This window comes from Clupea harengus, chromosome 5 (assembly GCF_900700415.2).
Source record: "Clupea harengus chromosome 5, Ch_v2.0.2, whole genome shotgun sequence".
NCBI classification, from domain to species: domain Eukaryota; kingdom Metazoa; phylum Chordata; class Actinopteri; order Clupeiformes; family Clupeidae; genus Clupea; species Clupea harengus.
In genome coordinates this window covers 10,864,946-10,887,445 of record NC_045156.1, presented here as the reverse complement: position 1 = coordinate 10,887,445, position 22,500 = coordinate 10,864,946, and the positions used below count along the sequence as shown (strand labels likewise).

General features: G+C 45.8%; 2 protein-coding genes across 6 annotated transcripts in view; one reads left to right on the top strand and one right to left on the bottom strand.

Annotated features, from left to right (window-relative positions):
* The window catches only part of megf6b (multiple EGF-like-domains 6b), a 138,013-nt gene extending 119,972 nt beyond the window's left edge, over positions 1 to 18,041 (top strand). Inside the window, 25 exon segments of the mRNA XM_042707716.1 lie at positions 226 to 291; positions 507 to 635; positions 1,161 to 1,202; positions 1,205 to 1,294; positions 1,652 to 1,786; positions 2,325 to 2,450; positions 2,678 to 2,809; positions 3,624 to 3,752; positions 4,251 to 4,382; positions 4,764 to 4,892; positions 5,223 to 5,351; positions 5,685 to 5,813; positions 6,742 to 6,870; positions 9,001 to 9,129; positions 9,680 to 9,808; positions 10,006 to 10,134; positions 10,556 to 10,687; positions 11,082 to 11,210; positions 11,478 to 11,606; positions 11,915 to 12,043; positions 12,335 to 12,463; positions 12,935 to 13,063; positions 13,381 to 13,509; positions 15,213 to 15,341; positions 16,153 to 18,041. Of these exon segments, the coding sequence (XP_042563650.1) occupies positions 226 to 291; positions 507 to 635; positions 1,161 to 1,202; positions 1,205 to 1,294; positions 1,652 to 1,786; positions 2,325 to 2,450; positions 2,678 to 2,809; positions 3,624 to 3,752; positions 4,251 to 4,382; positions 4,764 to 4,892; positions 5,223 to 5,351; positions 5,685 to 5,813; positions 6,742 to 6,870; positions 9,001 to 9,129; positions 9,680 to 9,808; positions 10,006 to 10,134; positions 10,556 to 10,687; positions 11,082 to 11,210; positions 11,478 to 11,606; positions 11,915 to 12,043; positions 12,335 to 12,463; positions 12,935 to 13,063; positions 13,381 to 13,509; positions 15,213 to 15,341; positions 16,153 to 16,217 (2,984 nt within the window). The 3' untranslated portion in view covers positions 16,218 to 18,041.
* Positions 18,042 to 18,154: 113 nt separating this feature from the next.
* kcnab2a (potassium voltage-gated channel subfamily A regulatory beta subunit 2a) overlaps positions 18,155 to 22,500 on the bottom strand; it is a 138,741-nt gene continuing 134,395 nt past the window's right edge. For all 5 annotated transcript variants that reach the window (XM_031567686.2, XM_031567688.2, XM_031567687.2 and 2 more), the window contains one exon: positions 18,155 to 21,851. In XM_031567686.2, coding sequence (XP_031423546.1) covers positions 21,762 to 21,851 — 90 coding nt within the window. In that variant the 3' untranslated portion in view covers positions 18,155 to 21,761. The remainder of the gene's footprint in view (positions 21,852 to 22,500) is intronic.

The following is a 22,500-nucleotide window of genomic DNA, read 5'->3' as shown; positions in this document are numbered from 1 at the left end:
CAACACACACACTAACATATTAGACCTTTATTTATTGTCTGTGTGTGTGTGTGTGCGTATGCGTGTGTGTGTGTGTGTGTGTGCGCGCATGTGTGTGTGTGTGTGTGTGTGTGTGTGTGTGTGTGTGTGTGTGTGTGTGTGTGTGTGTGTGTATCTTACAGCCTGTGCAGAGGGCATGTTTGGCAAGAACTGCTCCCACAGCTGTGTGTGTAAGAACGGAGCCAGCCTGTGACCCGGTGAGCGGGCAGTGCCGGTGCCCGCCTGGTGTCAGCGGGGAGCTGTGTGAGGACGGTAGGTGTGCCATGGCAGTGCCAACATGCCAACACACAGATCATACACCTACTGCATGCTAATAACACACTTATGACATGGTACATAACAGCTAAATGATTTATGGATAGTCACAGAGCTTTGATAATAATTCAGTAATTCAGGGTTGATAATAAATGTGTTGTTAAATCATGCATGTCTTTGTATGTGTGTGTGTGCGCGTGTGTGTTCCATAGGCTGCCCTAAGGGCCTCTATGGAAAGAGCTGTAATAAGAAGTGTAACTGTGCCAACAACGGGCGGTGCCACCGTACCTACGGAGCGTGTCTGTGTGACCCGGGCCTCTACGGGCGCTTCTGCCACCTGCGTGAGCTTTTCTTTATCATCATTTCATCGTTTCATGTCATTATTTCAACATTTTTATAGCATGATTTATCACTCTTATTTCATCATTTTTATGATTTTTTTATATCATGATTGTATCATTTCTATATGATCATCTTTATAGCATCATTTTATATCGTCATTAATCCAGTGGCTCAACTGGTAGTGCAAGGTGCTGACAACACCAAGATCATGTACTGGATACCGTTAATGTATATGTGTGCTGTACTGTAAATTGCTGTGGATGATCGGTCTGTTAAATGAAAAAATCTAACTCATGACCCTAATCATGAGATTACAGATTAGTCTCTCTATCCAACACACCCACTAAGGATATTCTTTTCATTTAGCTCAGCTGTCCCCCAGGCATTTAACTGTATGTCCCCTAATGCCAGTTACAGGTCCTTTGTTGTTGTTTGCCTCTTTCTTGTTGTGGATTTAAGTGTCTGCTCTTCCTCATGTGGCTCATTTCTCATCCTCTTCCTCTTCCTCCTCCTCCTCTGTCTAGCCTGTCCTAAGTGGGCGTTTGGTCCGGGCTGTTCGGAGGAGTGTAGTGTGTTCAGGAGAACACTCTGGAATGCCATCGTCGCCTTGGCACCTGCTCTTGTAAACCTGGTTACCAAGGAGACACCTGCAAGGAAGGTGAGTTAATTCAGAAAACTACCTGTCATCATCCTCATCTGTCCCTCTTTCGCAATGCAATTACCTTTACCCTTACACTTACGTACACTCAAGGTTACGCCAGCCCTTAACTGTAAACACCTTTATACATTGTGTATATACAGTATTTTCTGCAAATGACATTATGCTAAACTGCAATATTGATGCTAATGTCAGTAAGATTAACATGAATCTGCTGTATATCTCAGCATATCTTTGGCATGTTAATGTGAATCTTAACATGCTATATTTGTGTGTGTGTGTGTGTGTGTGTGTGTGTGTGTGTGTGTGTGTGTGTGTGTGTGTGTATGTATGTATGTATGTATGTGCCCATTGTAGAGTGTGACCCAGGCTTGTATGGAGCTGGCTGCCAGGCCAAGTGTGAGTGCCCGCCTGGCGTGAGCTGTCATCATGTGACCGGCGCGTGCCAGCGGCAGTGCCCTGCCGGGAAGAGGGGTGACGACTGTGATCAGGGTACAGCGCTGTCATACGCATCACACATAGTATCACTGTGATCAGGGTACAGCGCTGTCATACGTATCACACATAGTATCACTGTGATCAGGGTACAGCGCTGTCATACGCATCACACATAGTATCACTGTGATCAGGGTACAGCGCTGTCATACGCATCACACATAGTATCACTGTGATCAGGGTACAGCGCTGTCATACGCGCCACACCTCTCACAAATAGAGTGAACAAAGTTATAGCTCTGAGAGATTATCTGTAGTGCAGAGGTTATATATTCACAATAACTAGAATATATAACACAAAGGTTCACAGCTATTATCTATCGGATAGAATATGTAGTGCAAAGACTTTAGATTCACAGCTAGTATCTATCTGATAGAATATGTAGTGCAAAGACTTTAGCTTCACATTATATATTTATATAGCCGGTATGGATCCAGTCTGACATCCCTGTGATGTGCGTTGTGAAGGCATCTGATCTCCTCTCCCTGTGATGTGCGTTGTGAAGGCATCTGATCTCCTCTCTCTGTGCTGCAGACTGCCCCGAGGGGAAGCACGGGCTGGGCTGCTCTAAGGCCTGTGACTGCACCGGCTCTCCCTGTGACAAGGTGACGGGCCAGTGCCTCTGTGTGGACGGGACCGTGGGAAGGCGCTGTGAGAAGGGTGAGTTCATGAAAGGGGCTTCGATGAAACCATGCATGTCTGTCTGACTGAAGACGATTTCACAAGCATTCAATTTATTCACGCGTTCAAACTGTAATTCATATTGCTTTAACACTTGCATATGCACACGCACGCACGCACGCACGCACACACGCACACACACACACACACACACACCTTGCTCAGTAGTTTTCTATGAGTGTGTGACGTTCCTGTTCTGTGTGTAGTGTGTGAGGATGTCCGCTGGGGCCCGGGCTGTAAGGAGAAGTGTCCCCTGTGTGAGAACAAAGGCGTGTGTGACAGACAGAATGGCACCTGCCTCTGCCCCTCCGGGTACATGGGGAGACTCTGCCAGAACGGTACGGATGTCCTCCGCCGTTACAGTTATGTGTTAGATAGATGCTTTTCACTTCCATAAGATGGTGCCATGGTGATGTGGATGCATTGTATGACCTTTCTTTGGATCAACCCTTTTACAGTTTTCTTTTTTACAACTGCTTTCACACTAGGTCACTAGGTTACAAGCTAGGTTTCATTTTTCACAACTGCATACTTAAAATGCAAAAACACAACATATCTGAAAAATTAAACACTGCATTCAAAACTCAATAATCCCTTTTAAAATCTAACTTTTGTGTCAAATGGCTGTAGACCTTAGTGTTGCACAGTAAACTGAAGTACATTTAGTCAACACACGTAAATGCTAGGGCTAGGCCATGTAGCTTTCAGAGGCTTGTAACCGTAACAGACTTTTTGCAGTAGAGTGCATTTCTACAATAGTATTTCAAAGTGTTCAAAATGGAAACACATCACACACAATATGTTCTAGTAGGATATGTACACTTTATAAACAAACCAAAACAAAATTACCTCCTATTTGGGTCTTGTCACAGCAACTTATCAACATTACAACCAATGTCCTCCTTTGGAACTGGTCTTAGACAGTGAATGTATGTGTCATGTTTTATGAGATTGAAAAACTGAGTGAAAGACTGAGAATTAGCTTATAGTTTTGCAGGTTTTTCCTGTTTGAGTGTCTGACAGAGTTTCAGAAATCGTGTGACTTAAACATTTTGTGTGTGAGAATTTGAATGAGAAAACATTACGAGGCCTGATTATAACATTGTGTGTGTGTGTGTGTGTGTGTGGGGTATGTCTGTGTTATGTGTGTAGTGTGTCCTGCTGGTCGCTTTGGGCAGGGATGCCAGCAGCGATGTGTGTGTGAGAATAACGGACGATGCCACCCTGTGACTGGACGCTGCCACTGTGCACCTGGATGGACTGGGCACAGCTGCAGGAAAGGTACAACACAGGCCAACACGAACATGGCGCACTAACATAAACATGAAACACGAACATGACACACTAACATAAACATGAAACACTAACACGAACATGGCTCACTGACACGAACATGACACACTAGCATGAGTCTGTATTGCATGCCAGGGATATGTAAACATGACTCTCAGTACTTTACACCTCAGTGGAAATCTCCCACTGGACAGCCAACAATGGAGTAGAGTTGTGATGTTGAATGAGTGTAACTTGCTTAGGACTGCAGGGTCTGCCATAGAGATACATAGATGTATATATGTACTGTATACTCTATGTATAAAAATACATAATACATAGGTGAAAGATTGCTCCAAAATCAGCCGTTAAGGGCATAATGATGGACACCTGAAGAATATTCTGACATTTAAAAAGAGACCCTTTGCATCTGTAAGATCTTATTCAATGATGAGCTTTTGTGGATGTTTATGTGTTTGTGTGTTTGCTGATGTTGTGTGGCTGCAGTGTGTGAGTCTGGCCAGTGGGGGGCAGACTGCGCTGAGTCCTGTGACTGCAGGAATGGGGACGGGAGCTGTGATGCGGTGTCAGGTCTGTGTCACTGTGAGGCTGGCTTCACCGGACCGCGCTGTGACCAGAGTGAGTGCATATACTTTACTAGCTGTCTGTACAGTGACTTCACTCTTTATCATAGCATGATGATATGCTCTCATTATTGAGTGAATGAATGAATGTATGAATGCATGCATGAATGAATGAATGTTACTGATTATATATATTTGGACAGTGTTTTGCCCTTTTCACAGTTTCATTGCTTATGAGCTTCATAGGAACTTCATGGGAAGTTTGTGGTCAGAAATACCCCATGCTCCCTAAAGTATCTATATATACTAAGCAAAGTGTTTTTCACCATGTTCCCTAAAGTATCTATATATACTAAGCAAGTAAGCTGCCACTGTTGTAAAGTGGACCACTGCACGTTAGAATTCCACTACAGTTCTGTCCTTCTCCGCTACCCAGAATGCCCTGCGGGTTCTTTCGGACCACGCTGTCGCCAGCGGTGTCAGTGTGACAACAGGGCGTCATGTGACCATGTCAGTGGGGCGTGCACCTGCAAAGTGGGCTGGACCGGAACCTACTGTGAGAAAGGTGAGTGTGGTGGTGACGAGCGTCTCCTCTTGCCCAACCCCCTCCTTCTGCCCACCCTCTCATCTTGCCCTGTTTCATCCCACGCCTCACTGTAGTCCAGTGCTAAACTCCCAAACACAGGTTCATATGGAACTCACGCATGGGCATAGACATCTTGGGCATAGACATCTTGGCCATTGATATTCTGCTGGGATTGTTTGGCATAGTGGTCTGCACAGGGCATTCAAAATGCAATATTAACGCTGAACTGTGTGTGTGTGTGTGTGTTTGTGTGTGTGTGTGTGTGTGTTGTGTGTTTGTGTGTTTGTGTGTGTGTATGACCCTGATCAGCATGCCCTCAGGGCTTCTTTGGTCTGGACTGTCAGCGGAAGTGTGTGTGTCTGAACGGAGGCAGCTGCAACCACACCACTGGAGAATGTGTGTGTCCAGCGGGTTGGCTCAGACCTCAATGCAACCAGAGTGAGTAATCTCCCCCCCGACTCCCTACAAGTAGAACTCCAAGTATTTGGTTAAGGATGTTTCCTGTTTGTAAAAAATGCTTACAATTCTACGTTATTTGGCCAACGTGGCAAACATCCCTTAACGCTTTAGTCAATATTCACAATACAGTCAAATACAGACCACACAATCGAAGCTGGTGACGCGTATGACAGTTTCAGCCCACAGACGGGAGATGGTTGTGGCCCAGATCTGGCCCAGATGTGGCCCAGTGTCACCTGTGGTCTGGATCCACACTCCACACAGTCTGTGATGAACTCTAACATCTACCCTCTAAAACCCTGTCATTCCCAGCGTGCCCTGCTGGTTTCTATGGTGATGGCTGTACCCAGAAGTGTCTGTGCCAGAACAATGCCACATGCAATGCTGCGAGCGGGCAATGTGTGTGTGCGGCCGGCTGGAAAGGAGTGCAGTGTTCAGAGGGTAAGTGTGTGTGTGCGTGTGTGTGTGGTGTGTGTGTGTGTGTGTGTGTGGTGTGTGTGTGGTGTGTGTGTGTGTGTGTGTGTGTGTGTCTGTGTGTGTGTGTGTGTGTGGTGTGTGTGTGTGTGTGTGTGTGTGTGGTGTGTGTGTGTGTGTGTGTGTGTGAAGCTCAGCACCTCTAGTTTAGTTTGTCACATCTGTCCTTGAGGTTGCCTCTCAAAGGTCCACAGATTTGCTTTACCTGTAGAGCGCTTCCGACCTAACTGCACACGAGAGATCAATACTTGGGCTGTTCAGCTCCCTCAGCCTGTAAACAGCCACTAGCAGTATGAAACAAGAAGTGGAGACACATGGTTGTGCTTTGGGGTAAAATCACCTCATTGTTCTCCACTCAACTGTGCCCAGTGAAATGAGCTGGACTAATGGGGAAACCTCAAGTCTGAGTCAAACCCAGAGACCTCCAGTGTAAAGAGTCAGATCCATATGAACATGCAATTACTGCGGGCCGCTGTTTACCTGGAGCCCATGAGAGAGAGAGAGGGTGAATAAGAGCTGGCGTGTGTGTGTGTGTGCTTGTGTGTGTCTGTGTGTGTGTGTGTGTGTGTGTGTGTGGGGGGGGGGGGTGTGTGGGTGTGTATGTGTGTGTGCGTGTGCGTGCATGCGTGCGTGTGTGTTGCTAATGTGTGTGTGTGTTTGCTTGTGGTTCTGGGTTTTTATGTGTATGGTTGACTGTTATGTGAAAATGAAGTTAGTGTTGTGTATGTGTGTGTGTTGGCGGGGGGGGGGGGGGGGGGGGGGGCAGTATACTGTTTGTATGTGGGTTTATGTGGATGAGCTGTGTGTGAGTAGTTACAGTGTTGATGGATTTTGGTGTGTGTGTGTGTGTGTGTGTGTGTGTGTGTGTGTGTGTGTGTGTGTGTGTGTATTGTAGTGTGTACGGTGGAGTTCTATGGAGTGGACTGCCTGCAGCACTGTCTCTGTCAGAACAGGGGTACCTGTGACCCGAGCAGCGGCCGATGCACCTGCCTCAAAGGCTGGACGGGCACCGCCTGTGAGCTGGGTAAGAAACACACACACACACACACACACACACACACACACACACACACACACACACACTTCATGAACACTCTCTCTCTCTTTCTTTTTCAAACCCACACACAAAACACACCAGCATCAAACTTCAGACAGACAACAATCACGTCTCATATCAACCACACACAGAGAGACACGAGAACCAGTACCCAAAAACGGAATGGACACGACAGAGGGAACTGTTTTCCCAGATAGCAGTTCTATGAAATGGATCCAGCCTATGATCCATGTCCGACTCAGACAGAGTTGTGACTGTTAAGCACATGGAAATTCCCAAAGCACCAGAATCTGAGGCTAATGTCTTCTCAGGTAATATCTAAATCCAGGCTTGTGGTGCTCATCTAGTGAAGATCTGTGCAGAGTTAGCACCTGCTGGGGTTGTGGCAGTTTAACCAGCCGGTGAGTCCAGAGCTGTGAAGCCCTGTAGCCCCAGACACACTGCCCTGTATGGGGGATCCTCCAGAGCTGTGAAGCGCTGTAGCCCCAGACACACTGCCCTGTGTGGGGGATCCTCTGTGGCCAGGTCCATGCTGCCCAGGAAGCCAATGACCCAGCTACTCTGTGGTGCTGACATCATGTGCGTTGCATCCCACTGACGTCTAGCAGACGCCCGGGTTTCTGTCTGTGTCGCAGGGCTGTTGCCATGCCCGGAGACGGCTGGTTCAGACTCGGAGAGTGAGGGGCGCCACTCCACCCCTAGAGTCCGGTCCACCCCCCCTATAAAACGTCTCAGTCAGAGCTAACCACCTACTACTCCCCCGTGTGCTGACAGACACACACACACACCCACACACACATACACACACACACACACACACACACACACACACACACACACACACACACACACACACACACACACACACACAAACACACACCACACACACACACACACACAAGCGTGCACATGCCACACTCTAGTTCACAGACTCAGATGAACACTGGCAAACACCTGCGCTCAGACGCTCAGACACACACACACACACAGACAGACAGACAGACATGATCACACTTTTAGACATACTTTCTCCCTCTCTCTCTATCTCTCTCAGACACACGCTCACACATGTGCACACACACACACACACACACAGACATGATCACACTTTTAGACATACTTTCTCCCTCTCTCTCTATCTCTCTCAGACACGCTCACACACGTGCACACACACACACACACACACACACACACACACACACACACACAGACACGATCACACTTTAGACATACTTTCTCCCTCTCCCTCTATCTCTCTCAGACACACACACATGATCACACTTTAGACATACTTTCTCCCACTCTCTCTATCTCTCTGACACACGCACACACATGTGCACACACACACACACACACACACACACAGACATTATCACACTTTTAGACATACTTTCTCCCTCTCTCTCTATCTCTCTCAGACACACACACACACACGTGCACACACACACACACACACACACACACACATACACATTCTCACACACACAAATCACCTACACACAGGCATACATGCATGCATGTGCCAGTCTGTCTGTGTGGTGTTAGAGGGAGGCTTCCTCAGAAGCATGTTTGAGTTTTCCTTCAGTGGTCGGAAATAGCAGAAGAGTTCCTTGGCCAGAGCATGTTAACGTTCCTCATGTTCCTCGTGTTCACCTCCCCTCTCATGTTGCTGCCTGCGGCTAACGGACCTGGATTTACGATGCGCCTAAATGCATGGGTTCAGATGAGATGATGGGATCGCTAGAGTGTGTGATGTGGAACTGGATCTGTGAAGCTGTCATGTTCCATGTCAAGTACCACAGCCACTCTCTCATATATCATCTTCCAGGCCAACTGGAACAGATACTGGAGATACTGGAGATACGCCATGGGAGTAGCCTATGGCTCTTTGAAGTGATATCCGGCTTGTGACCGTGATTTATTGACTTTGTGTGTGTGTGTGTGTGTGCCTGTGTGTGTATGCCTGTGTGTGTGTGTGTGTGTTTGCCTGTGTATGTGTGTGCCTGTGTGTGTATGTCTGTGTGTGTGTGTGTCTCTGTGTGTGTCTGTGCCTGTGTGTGTGTGTGTGTGTGTGTGTGTGTGTGTGTGTGTCTGCAGCATGTGTGCCTGGTAGGTTCGGAGCAGACTGCGAGCAGGAGTGTGAGTGTGAGAACGGCGGGCAGTGTGACAGACAGACGGGCCGGTGTGTGTGCCACCCAGGATGGGTAGGAGAGCACTGTGAGACAGGTGAGTGCACAGGTGAGGGAGGGAGGGAGAGAGAGAGAGAGAGAATAAGAAAGAGAGAGAGAAAGAGAGAGATAGAGAGAGAGAGAATAATAAAGAGAGAGAGAGAGAGAGAAAGAGAGAGAGATAGATAGATAGAATAAGAAAGAGAGCGAGAGAGAGATAGAATAAGAAAGTGAGATAGAAAGATAGATATAATAAGAATAGAGAGAGAGAGAGAGAGAGAAAGTGGGGTTGAAATGATAGACACAAGCACATTTAGTACACAGCAGAGTTTGTTTTTCGGACCTCTGCTTGATGATTGTAGCTCATTCAGGTATTATTCTGTTGAAATGGTGAGAGTTTTGCAAGGGATGTTCTCTCATAGTGTACTATGTCTCACAACCACTCAGTATTGAACTTGAACAACTTGAACTCAAATTCATGTTCATAGTTTGTGTGTGTGCATTTTTGTCTTTTGTGTTTGGGTGTATATGCATGTCTGTGTATATGATTATGCTTATTGTGCACTTGCTCACGTATAAACATTTGTGTGTGTGTGTGTGTTGAGCAGTGTGTCCAGCGGGCATGTTTGGAGCCAAGTGCCAGCAGAAGTGTGTGTGTGAGCACGGAGCTCCATGCAATCACATGACTGGGGTCTGCATCTGCCCCCCCGGCTGGAGGGGCCCCAGGTGTGACAGAGGTAAGTGCCCCCCCCCCCCCCCCCCCACACACACACACACATGTACTCTCCTTCTGTACGCACACCTTTTTCTTTTAAATGTTACAGGAAAAAAGAATAGATGTGTTTTGGCAAAAGTGGTAGAAGTAGAAATAATGTGTGTGTGTGTGTGTCCATGTGTGTGTGTGTGTGTGTGTGTGTGTCTGGTCTGTGCGTAGCATGTCTTCCGGGCTCGTACGGTGAGGGGTGTTTCCACAGGTGCTCCTGTTCTCCAGGCTCCTCCTGCCACCACATCACTGGGGCCTGTGGCTGCACACCTGGACTCACTGGCAACGGCTGTGAGCAGAGTGAGTAACACACACACACACACACACACACACACACACACACACACACACACACACACACACACACACACCACACTCACACCACACTCACACTCTCTCACACACACACACACACACACACACACATACACACACACACACACACACCACACTCACACTCTCACACACAACACACACACACACACACATACACACACACACACTCTCACAGACACACACACACACACTCACTCACTCACTCACACAACACACTCATGCACACACACACACTCACTCATACGCACATAGACACACACATATACAGACACACTGCTACAGGCATACAGGCACACACATATCCACAAACGTGCAAATGTTCATGCATATACACATTACATTCATCCACCTGTGTGAAAGCAAAAAGCTTTGTCTTCCCCTACAGCTTGCCTCCCAGGCACCTTCGGCCTGAACTGTAACCAGGTGTGCCTGTGTTCTGAGACTAACCAGCTCTGCCACCCGGTGTCAGGAGTGTGCTACTGCGCCCCAGGCTTCAGAGGCCCAAAGTGCAAACAGGGTCAGTCTGCTGCAGTTCACACTAACAAACTGACTCAAATCTCTTTTAGATCCAAATATTCCCAAATATTTGGGTCTTTTTTATTGTCCACCATGTATATTTACTTATTACCCATGTGCACCGTCGTAAACATATTAAGTATTGAGTATTAACAAGCAGTTATCAGGCAAACTCGTGTTTTGTGAGATGTACCCAGAAGGTAAAATGATTGTGTGAGGCATCAACAAGACAGTTTCTCTACCTGGATATCTTCACCTCTGACCCCTGTCATATGGCACAGTTATAGGCTATATTATTCCCAAAGCTATATGTTTTTAATGCTATTAAGCTTTTCTGTATAAGGCAGTCTCATAGACATGTACCGTCATGACCAACCTGCCTGTCTGTTGAACAGAGTGTGAGGAGGGATGGTACGGGCCGAACTGTGAGCGGAGGTGCCAGTGCCAGAATGGGGGGGTGTGCCAGACTACGGATGGCACGTGCCACTGCCCGCCTGGGTTTATCGGAGCCCACTGCAACGTCTGTAAGTACGGCGCAAATCTACAGCTTGGCACTACAATACTAATGCCAACATCAATGGTGCCCATTCACAGCCTCAGTTGGTTGTAGTATACTTTTACTGGTGTTTAAGACATAAGGATGCATATGACTGTGGGTGAATGGTTAAGTATTGTGATCAGTGTGCGCAAAGGTACAACCATACCATTTGTTTGTGATAACCCACTGTGTTATCAGCCTTTGTAAAAATGTGTTGTGTGTTAACAGTCTTTGTAATGTGGCCTGTTTGCAGCATGCCCTGTGGGTCGCTACGGGCAGGACTGTGCCAGCGTGGCGCTGTGTGGTGAAGGGGCACAGAATGATCCCGTCACTGGCAGATGTGTGTGCTCACCAGGCCGACAGGGGGAGGACTGTGGACAAGGTGTGTGTGTGTGTGTGTGTGTGTGTGTGTGTCTGTGTGCATCTTATGTCCTTTGTGCCAGTGTGCAGAATAGGACTGGAAACATGTCAACTGTAGGTGATGTGCACATAGAGAATTAGTTTACTTGTGTATTCATGTGGTTGTATCTGTATATTTTACAACTCGTGTGTGTGTGTGTGTGTGCATGTATATGTGTGTACATCTATAGAGTATAAGTGCATCTTACTCGAATGAGAGACTGTGATTATGTATACATATGGTTGCACCTGTATATTTATTTTGTGTGTGTGTGTGTGTGTGTGCTGCAGGCTGTGCTCCAGGCTGGTATGGCTTAGACTGTTCTCTGCGCTGTAACTGCAGTAATAATGGTGTGTGTGACGCTGTGTCTGGAAACTGCACCTGTCAGCTGGGCTGGACGGGACTACACTGTGAAACAGGTAAGAATCTCTTTCTGAAACACACACACACACACCCTTGTCATCCTTGCACAAAAACATAAAACATTGCTCTGTGTAAAATGTCCTGTTCAGCACTGTGAATAGCACTTCCCTTCCTTGCCACAAGAGGGCAGCATAGGGGGGTGCAGTTTTATTCTATGGGCTTTGAAGGTTGATGCTGAAAGGGATCATACACATGCACCTCTTTGAGCATCTTATTTAGCCTCAGAGGCAAATAGGAATGTATTCAGTGCTAAGCTAACCATAGTGTTGTGTGCTGTTGAATGGCAGGGTGTCCACAGGGGACGTTTGGGCCTAACTGCGTGCACAGGTGTGACTGTGAGCACAACAGCACTTGTGACAGAGTCATGGGCACGTGCCAGTGTGCGCCCGGATACTACGGCCACCGCTGTGAACATGGTGAGATGGTTACCCACACTCAAATTCACACACACATTTATGACATTTATTTCTGTGAGTTCATTTAGCAGACACTTTTATCCTAATCAACTTGCAGTACAGATATACATTTTCATCGGTCAAACTCATGATCACCCTGCTCTATGAGCTGAGCCACAGAAACACAAAATAGAGGCTTAATACCACTTACTCTGCCTGTACATATAGTCACTTACAAAACACATGTAACGGTAGCCAGCGGGTACAGTGCTGTGCAATGAGAGAACCTCAATCCCCAGCACTTTAAGAGACGTGCCAGCAACACATGCTAGCACCCATGGGCCTCTTTGCTAACACAGCTTTTTTCCCATGCCCGACATTGCAAGTTTGAGTCTGTGCTTGTCTACTACAGGCAGCGTACACACACACACACACACACCATTCTAACACACACAGCAGTACCCCTGCTTAACTCTGCTTGTTGTGTTTCAGCGTGCCCTCCCGGTTGGCATGGCCCTCGCTGCCAGCTACAGTGTGACTGTGGAAACGGAGCCAGTTGCCAACCCAGCACGGGCCACTGTGTCTGCCCACCCGGGTACCAGGGCACCCGCTGTGAGAAAGGTGACCCATCCGCCACTTCACCCCTCTTTCACGAGGACACTTAGCCAGAAGCTCATACACATCAGATGGTTGGAAGTGTAATGCAGTGAAATGTCTACAGTAGATTGCTCAGGAATATATTTTCCTAATTCTGTCATTATAAAAGGGAAAGTAGTGCAGATAATTACTGTAGAATCTAACGAGAGCAAGACACATGCGGAACAGACTATTAATATGAGACCGTTATAAACAGGCTGCGCTTACAGCCGAGGTCCTGATACTGGTGGTCGTGTTGTCTCTCATCCTGACACTGATGGCTGTCGTTATCTCTCCCCCAGAGTGCGATCAGGGCAGGTTTGGGCAGAGCTGCTCTCAGGTGTGTGAGTGTGAGGAGGGGGTGCCGTGTGAGCCGCTCCGAGGGAGGTGCCTGTGCACAGCGGGGAAGACAGGGGCCAGGTGTGACACAGGTGAGTAAAGACACACAGCTGATCACACTGGAGGCTGTTACTGATTTAATGCCTGTTATTAAACTAATCCAATTAATTTACATAAGGAAGAAGTAAGAAAATAAGCAAAAATGTATAGTTACAGTGGGGAAAATAAGTATTTGAAGTTCACTCACCTCACTCACTCCACTCCACTCACTCACTGGCCACTTGCAAAGAAATGTGTGATCTATAATTGTAATGGTAGGTGTATTTTAACAGTGAGAAATAGAATATCAACAAACAAATCCAGAAAACTGCATTTTATAACATTTATTTATTTGTATTTGATGCAGAAAATAAGTATTTGAACCCCCAAGCAAACAGCAAGAATTCTGGCTCCCAATGACCAGTTATGTGCCCAAGAAGCACACAGATTAGTCCTCATTAGGCCTAACAAGGTACACCTGATCTCAACTGGTGACGTGTATAAAAGAAACCTGTCCAAAGAATCATACTTCACACCTTCAACCTCACCACCATGGGCAAGACCAAAGAGTTGACCAAGGACGTCAGAGATAAGATTGTAGACCTGCACAAGGCTGGAATGGGTTACAAAACCATCGGCAAGCAGCTTGGTGAGAAGCAGACAACTATTGGTGCGATTATTCGTAAATGGAAGCAACACCAAACAACTGTCCATCGCTCTTGGTCTGGGGCTCCATGCAAGATATCACCTCGTGCGGTATCGGTGATCATTCGAAAGGTGCAGAATAACCCCACAACTACACAGGGGGAGCTTGTGAATGATCTCAAGGCAGCTGGGACCACAGTCACCAAGAAAACCATTGGCAACACACTACGCCGTAATGGTTTGAAGTACTGCAGCACTCGCAAGGTCCCCCTGCTCAAGGAAGCACATGTACAGGGCCGTCTGAAGTTTGCCAATGAACACTTGAATGATTCTAAGGAGGATTGGGAGACAGGATGTGGTCAGATGAGACCAAAATCAAGCTCTTTGGCATCAACTCGACTTGCCGCGTTTGGAGGGGAAGAATGCTGAATATGACACCATCCCCACCGTCAAGCATGGAGGTGGAAACATTATGCTTTGGGGCTGTTTCTCTGCCAAGGGTACAGGACGACTCCACTGCATCGAGGGGACTATGGATGGGGCCATGTAATGTGGAATATTGGGCTTGAACCTCATTCCCTCCCATTGAAAACGCAACCTTAAGGATTTGGAGAGGATCTGCAAAGAGGAGTGGACCAAAATCCCTCCTGAGATGTGTGTAAACCTGGTGACCAACTACAAGAAAAGTCTGACGTCTGTGCTTGCCAACAAGGGTTATTCCACCAAGTACTAAGTCATGTTTTGCTAGGGGTTCAAATACTTATTTTCTGCATCAAATGCAAATTGTCATAAATGTTATAAAATGCAGTTTTCTGGATTTTTTTGTTGATATTCTGTTTCTCACTGTTAAAATACACCTACTATTACAATTATAGATCACACATTTCTTTGCAAGTGGCCAAACTTCAAATACTTATTTTCCCCACTGTATATTCATCTTACTTCTACCCGAATCTGTGCTTCACCCTTGTGTTTGTGTGTGTATTAAAAGGTCCAGTATTTGGAGAAAATCCCTTTAGGTTAGGCAGTTTGTGCCGTGACCTGCAACAGATTATAAACCCACCTTTACTGACCGTGTGTGTGTGTGTGTGTGTGTGTGTTGTGTGTTCAGACTGCAGAGTGAACCTCTATGGGCCGGACTGCGGTCTGAGCTGCGAGTGTGAGAACGGCGCCCAGTGTGACCAGAGGAATGGCCAGTGCACCTGCCTCAGCGGCTGGATCGGACTCACCTGTCAGGAGGGTAACGTCTCCTCTCATCTCATTTCCCTCATGGACCCCATCACAGATAGATTAGAGCCCTTTTAATCATTGAAAGGCCAAGAGATAGTTACAGAGCTTATCTGCAGCCGTAGACAGGGGTTACATTTGGCAGGTGCATATGCTAGTCATTGATATCAGGGGATCTATCCACATCTATCTTTAACAATATAATCTTCATTTTCAATAATGTGGCAAGAGAGCCAACTTATTATGCGAGCTGGCAAGCTCAAGTTTAAATGTCAAGCTAGCAAGCGTGGTTTGGGCAGAAGCAACTCAAATTACACCAAGGCTTGGTAATGCAAGGTAGTCTGATCATTTCCTAGGTATAACTTCATTTCATAATTAATATAATGTAATAGTCTGTGTGTATTGTAATATTATAGAATGTAAATTAATTCCATTTTAATGTAATTATTAAAGACTAGTCCATTCAGATTAATTCATTTGTATGAATATTCTCTCCTTTGTTTGTAACCCAACACCACCATTCCTATATTTGACACTGATACACAGGATAGGTTCAGCTGTCGTGTTGCACACTGCCACATTCAGAAATGATATCAACCATAGGTCTCCTTTTTATCATCTATAAAACTTATTCCATGATACTATTAAGTCATGCTCGTGTCATTTATACCAGAGCCCATTACAAATCCCTATTTAACCCCTGCCCATAGATACTAAAAAAGGTGTTTTTAAAATCAAATTTCCACACAACGTATACTGAAGGCTGTTAAATAAACCTTTTGTACAGGGTTGTTTACATAATTATTCACTAATTTACCCCACAGGAGTGCCTCCCCAACAGCAACCGAGAAACACAGATGACCAATCACAGCAGAGCAACTCTTTATAGCCCCACCCACTGATTGGACACCCCCCCTTCCTTCTGTGCACCAATGCGAGGGCAGCATGAGCCCCTCGACCCAGGAAGAGACTGGAGAAGATCAGTTTCATCAGGATCTCAGTGGGATATCCCCTGCAAGTGAAACACCCTCAGCAGGAACCATGATGAACACACTGACACTCAGATGAGAAGGGATTGTTCTACGTGATGTGTGTGTATTTATGTGTATGTCTGTGTGTGCATATTTGCACACAGCCTGTTAAACTCATGTGGCTGGTTCCCCTTTGCGTGGATGAAGGACGCTGTCTCAGTGAACACGGTGCTCAGGGTTAGTGTAGCGCTAATAGTATGCTGCCTCCTGTAGGTCGGACTATGAACTGCAGCCACCCAAGCAGCATCAACAACTTCAGTTTTGGGGGGCGGTCAGGTAAAGGCTTTCCCCTCCGCTGGGGGCCACCAACGGACAGAGCAGCCGAGTCCAGACCAGATCTGGCCCAGATGTGGGCCACGTCTTCTCTGGAGTCCGCTTCTTCCCGGGCTTCCTTGCATGTCCAGCTGCAGGAGACTCCACCCTGCGAGAGTCACGTTTGGAGACACGGAGCACTTTACAACGGGAGCCTCGACCACAGAAACACACACACCTGTTTACCTGCAGCGTGTCTAGCCAAACACACACACCTGATGACCTGCAGCGCGTCCAGCCAAACACACTGCTCCTGCGGGACTCTTTTCAAGCATACTTGACGCAACACAAACTTTTTTCATCTGCAGATTTTAAGATGTATAGCGGATATCAATGCACTCTTAGTAATTAATATACAAAGGAGTTTGCTTACAGGGCAGTTTCATCCATTGTGGCCCCTTTTTTTAGTGCCAATATTCCTACAACTATCTTCATTTAGATATTCATCAAGTTGGAAAAATAGTTTGTAATAATTGATGTTGAGCCTACATACTGAAGTGTACCTTCCTTAAATGACCCACATCTACAGAGAAATACTGGGGACCAGTGAACACCCCCCCCCGCCTGACAGACAAGAGTTCACTGCCTTAGCAGTACGTCACGTCCCAGACTGTGACTGAAGTAAATTCATTTCCCTTTAAAAGAAAACTACCACACGAATACTGCCGAATGCAGTTATACATGTACCGAGCAACCTGGATGATTTATCCTTTAATTCTTCTTCTGATTTTTCATGTTTAGATCAGGGATGTGTTCTATCTACATTAACATGCTCATGGCTATTACCACGAAAGGCAACCAACTCCCCATCATCTACTCTGCCTCTATGTTTCTATATTTCTTATCAAATTACATATTTGTATAAATAGTCGCGTTGTGTATTTATATTCCTGATGATGAGTATTATATTTTATGTGAAATCTACACCTTGAATGATCAGCCAAGTCTAATCTAAGCACATTGATGATATAAAATCTGAATGAGGAGGAATGTGAAGTGTCTGAGTAATTCTGTGTGTCCTTTGACGGCTGTGTAACCTTGGCATTATAGTTTTGCCGTGTCGAGCCCCAAATCCAGTATTTCAGTCAGACTTGAAGGACTACGTGGCTATATGGTAAAGGTACACGGTACACTGCAGGATACTACACCGTCGACTTGAATTGAATCAGAATTCTGAGTTATGATGAACTAAAGATTAATTCAATTTAGCAATTATTTAAAGATTAAGCTTTATCTTTTTGAATAAGATTAAAAACCTCAAATGTTTTTTTTTCTTTTTTTTCAACTCTCAGGTACTCTTGGTTTCAGCCGTGGCAAGTTCTAATTCCCTATTCTATGTCACAGTCCTGTGGAATAATACAGGATTTAAATAAAGGTCCAGCACACAGATATTCAGTTTTACAGATTTGATTTTAAAATCATGGCTCATTCCCACATTTGCGTAAAAAAAAAAAGATAAAAGAAGATGACAGGACAACAGGAGCAGTTTTTTTCTTATCCATAGATGTAATTTTTCATTTCATAGATACCGAAGCTGTACATATCTAAATTCAGATTCAAGCACAATGCAGTTAGCAATGCCTGTCAATGAAAATAAAAAAAGAAAGGCCAAAGTGATGAGAAACGGCTGTATGTATATATACACTATTATATATATACATAGGTCAAACTATATACAGAAGATATCTGACTCAGCACTGAGAACAGATGTAACGTCTGATGTGGGGTTCAATTCACAGGAGTCCTCACAATGCATAATCAGTGCAAATAACTGCTCTTTATCATCATCATCATCCTCATCACCACCTCCATCACTACCATCACCATGACAATACCAACCCAGGGAAACGAGTAATGTTTTAAAAAAAATCAAACCAATGACAGAAAGTAATACCCCTCTCATCGTTTTCTTAAGGTCACAGACATGAAACAATACAAAGATAAAGTATAAGAATATTCCTCGGTGCATACTCGGGACTTGTTTGTACGATTTGCCACAGGAACCCAAATATAGCTCTAATAACTAATGCTTTGATGTGTCTTCTCCAGAAACTGTACTTGACAATGATTTGAGTCGGATGTGAGCGTTTGCGGAGCCAGAGAAGGCTCCATGCACAAACGAGCGAAGGAAACGGAGAAACGCTTCAACGGGTGCCGTCCTGCGGCGGTGCTGACCTTTTAACAGGTCGCCTGCACCTCCTTCCTCCTGGAGGGGCTCTGCTGCAGAGCCAGAGAGAAGGAGAGGATGGAGCACTGAACACCTCCTGGTGGGGCTCTGCTGCAGAGAGGGTGGAGCACTAAACACCCTCACAGGTCTGGTGTCAGGACTCTTGAGAGAGATCTGTTTACAGTGGAGCACCATGTCAAAGGATGACCAGTGGGAAGGGATTATTAGGGCACTGAAGGGGGGGGGGGGGGGTAAATATGGCCAAACTGTTCCTTAACCCAGAGATGCTCAAAGGACTGCCTACCTCACACCTGAATATTTACACATTTAAAGGCAAGATCAATTCAAAACTCAATTCAAAATACTAATAGGGGAGAAGATTCAAACCTCGCTCCTATGCAAATCATACTTTTTGAAAACTGCAACAGAATGACCCGTTATCAAAAGAAAAACTAGCGTCAGCTTGTCATTCAATTTACAGGGGTGCGTTTATGTATACATTAGGGTCTGTTCAGGACTGCGACGTTAAAAGGCATGACCAGAAAGACTGTACAGGTGTTGAGAGAATACATATGTTGCATACTGGGGTTCAAAGGCTGGGTAGTCCATGCGGTTAGTTAAACAAGCTCTTTTGTTTTTTGTTGTCAGCGCGTAGATGAGGTCACTGGGCAGAGGGGCGGGGGAGGGGGGGTTGAGAGAGGGGGCGGGGGGGTATCTTTGGCTTTAGCCACATGGAAATGTCACTGGTTCTCCTCAGTGCAGAGAGATGACGGATCATAAATACAGTGAAGTACGGCGTTCCAACCGTGTAAGACTATACAGGCTCGCTCTCGCTCTCTCGCTGAAATTCTCACTCTATGTTTCTTTTTTTTTTGTGTGTGTTTTATTTTTTCCTTTTTGCTGTTCGCTCAGTCACTCGAGAAATTCTCACAGGATTTTTTAAAAAGTTTTTCTTCTGTTCTGATCCCTGAGCTCTGACAGGGTGGGCAAATGAGTGCCATTGAACAGTCTCTGTGATCCTACTGGTCAGGTACAGCTGCCAGTCACACCTATCTCTACTCTTATAGGCCACTGGTGACAAGAGCTGCAGGGCTGCTGCCCCCAGCCACCCGCTCACGAGTGTGATTTTACCCCCCGGGGCAATTTGTGCCAGTGTTTAGAGAAACTCGCTCAGTGTTGCAACACCTTAATACATGATGGTGTTTCGCTGTCATTTAGGTTATTCAGTAGCTCCTTAAATACTTATCCATGCAAAGAAATATGATAAATGGCGATACATGGCAATAAATGTACACATGGGAGTATACTGCAGTTCATAAATACTGAGTGTGGTGTGTATGTGTGTGTATATATCTATTTATATACTCTGCTATTTTTGTAAAGAAGCCTTATAAACTGGCATGAATGACGCAAGCGTGGTTCAGTTCGGTTAGGTTTGGAGGGCGTTGGCGGCCATCTCCGTGTAAACGTGTGAGTCTGTACTGTGCTGGAAGCAGGCGGCCTCAGCTGAATGCCCAACAACAGAGAGGGGGGGTGGAGGAAGGGGATGAGGGATCACCAGCCACCATAGGGTCAGACCAAGGCAAATTAACTTGTGTAGTCCACCCATCAGTGTTTTTTGTATATTTGTTTGCCCTTGTTGCAGAACTGCCACTGTTGTGTAAGGACAGTCAAAGGGGAAACAGATTGACAGACAGACGGACAGATAGACAGGTTAGACAAGGGCTCTGCAGTCTGTACAGAGAACCGACGGGAATCACTGGAGTGGTTAGCGATGAAAAAAAAAAAAACATGCTAACGCTAATATCTCCACCTGGTTCCCTGCGAGGGGGGGGTTGGGAGTTACCGCTGACAAGAGCGCCTCCCATAGCCACTCCACACAAGCTATGTTCCTAAAGTGCAGGTTTGAAGAGTTGCATTCTGTACACGTGCGATGTGAACAAACGAACTACGCGGAGAACCGTTTCAACGGTAGAGATGCAAGTGGATGGAGGCATTTTAAGCCATGAAACGAAACCATCGGAAGCTGATGGTTGGCTATGAGACATGTGCGACGCGTTAGTTTATCTATGGTGGGGATCACACTAAATATAAGAAGCAGCAGCGGTAGCGCGTAACTCAATGCTCAGACCATAATAATTCCATTTGTATAAACAAAGTTCTATCTCATTGCTAAGTGACGTGTTGTACTAATTTCTGTCTAACGGAAAAAGACATCCCGCCCCCATAAATAATCTTGCTGATTTAAAAGAAATTGGTCAGAATGCCTGAAATGTTCCTCAGTTATGCTAGCAGTATCAACCGCTCCGCGGCTGAAACAAAAGTAAAAACTACGGCTTTTGCCGCTACTACCGCTGGTCAGTGTGATCCCCACGTTACACCTATTATCAAATGTAAGTTACACTTGTATGCATTCAGTATTTCGAAAATTAATAAAAAAAGATAAAAAAATATACGATGCAAAGAGTAAAATCAAAACGAGTTAGTTCCAACAGCCAAGCAAGCGTGTGCTTTTTTTCCTCGGCATCCCCTTTTTTTAAATGTTTCAGCAGTTTTGTATGCATGTGTTTTTTAACTATGACCTCATACATCCCATCATTCATTTCACTTTCTCTGCCAGTGTTGATGTACTATTGCCATTCGATGTAACTCTTTTAAAACGCTTCTTATGCTTTTACTATCTAGCTATACATGTTATTTTTTTTATTTTGAATCCCTTCTCTCTTCCAGATGTTTTTGTTTTCTTTCTTTTCTAAATGGCGTAGTTTCCCTCCGGAGGAGAAGGGGGCGGTCTCATGCGCCGGTTGGGTGTCATTCAGTTGTAGCTCAAGCGGGCAGAGGAACAGGCATGGGACGAGGGGGGTGGGGTGGGGTGGGGGGGACTGGAGACGTGGTGCAGTCCAGTAGCTGGGGATCCGAGTGTTTAGGAGCGGTAATCCTTTTTACTGTAGGGCTTGTTCCCCAGGATGCTGTCCACCTCGTGCGTGATTGAGGAGGACAACTTTGGAAGGACCTGCCGGGAAAACAAACAAACAAACAAATCAGAAGTGACAAAATAACCTGGAAAGACCTTTTTCTCTATGGCGGGGATCACACTGAATATAAGAAGCAGCAGCGGTAAAGCGTAACTCAACGCTCAGACCATAATAATTCCATTAGTTTAAACGAAGTTCTATCTCGTTGCTAAGTGACGTGAGCTACCTGGTTGATTTTCTGTTCTTGGATGGCATGACACCATGACAACACAAATGATGAGAGGTGGATATACTGCCAAAGAGGGCCGCTAGTTCCTTTCCTTCTCAAATAAATGTGCAAGGAATGTGGAAGAGGAAGCACAGTGGCTTTGCCTTCAGATATGTATTCCCACTTATTATGGAGGCTAGCACGGATGCATGAACAGGCCGACTCCCAAACAGTACTGTAGACAGGCTGAGGGAGCTGGGGTAACAGAGATGGGAATACGGAGTGGGGGGATACCTGAAGCTCAAAGACTATTGTAATACATCACGCTCACACAATAAAGTAAGAATGAAACAAAACAAAGACATTTTTAACGAAGGGTTTGTGTTTTATTTGATGGAAGGAGGCGAGGTGACCACCCTGTGCTCTGCCTTTCATCTCTCACCCTATCTCCATGGAGACACAATAACCCAGCCTGGCAT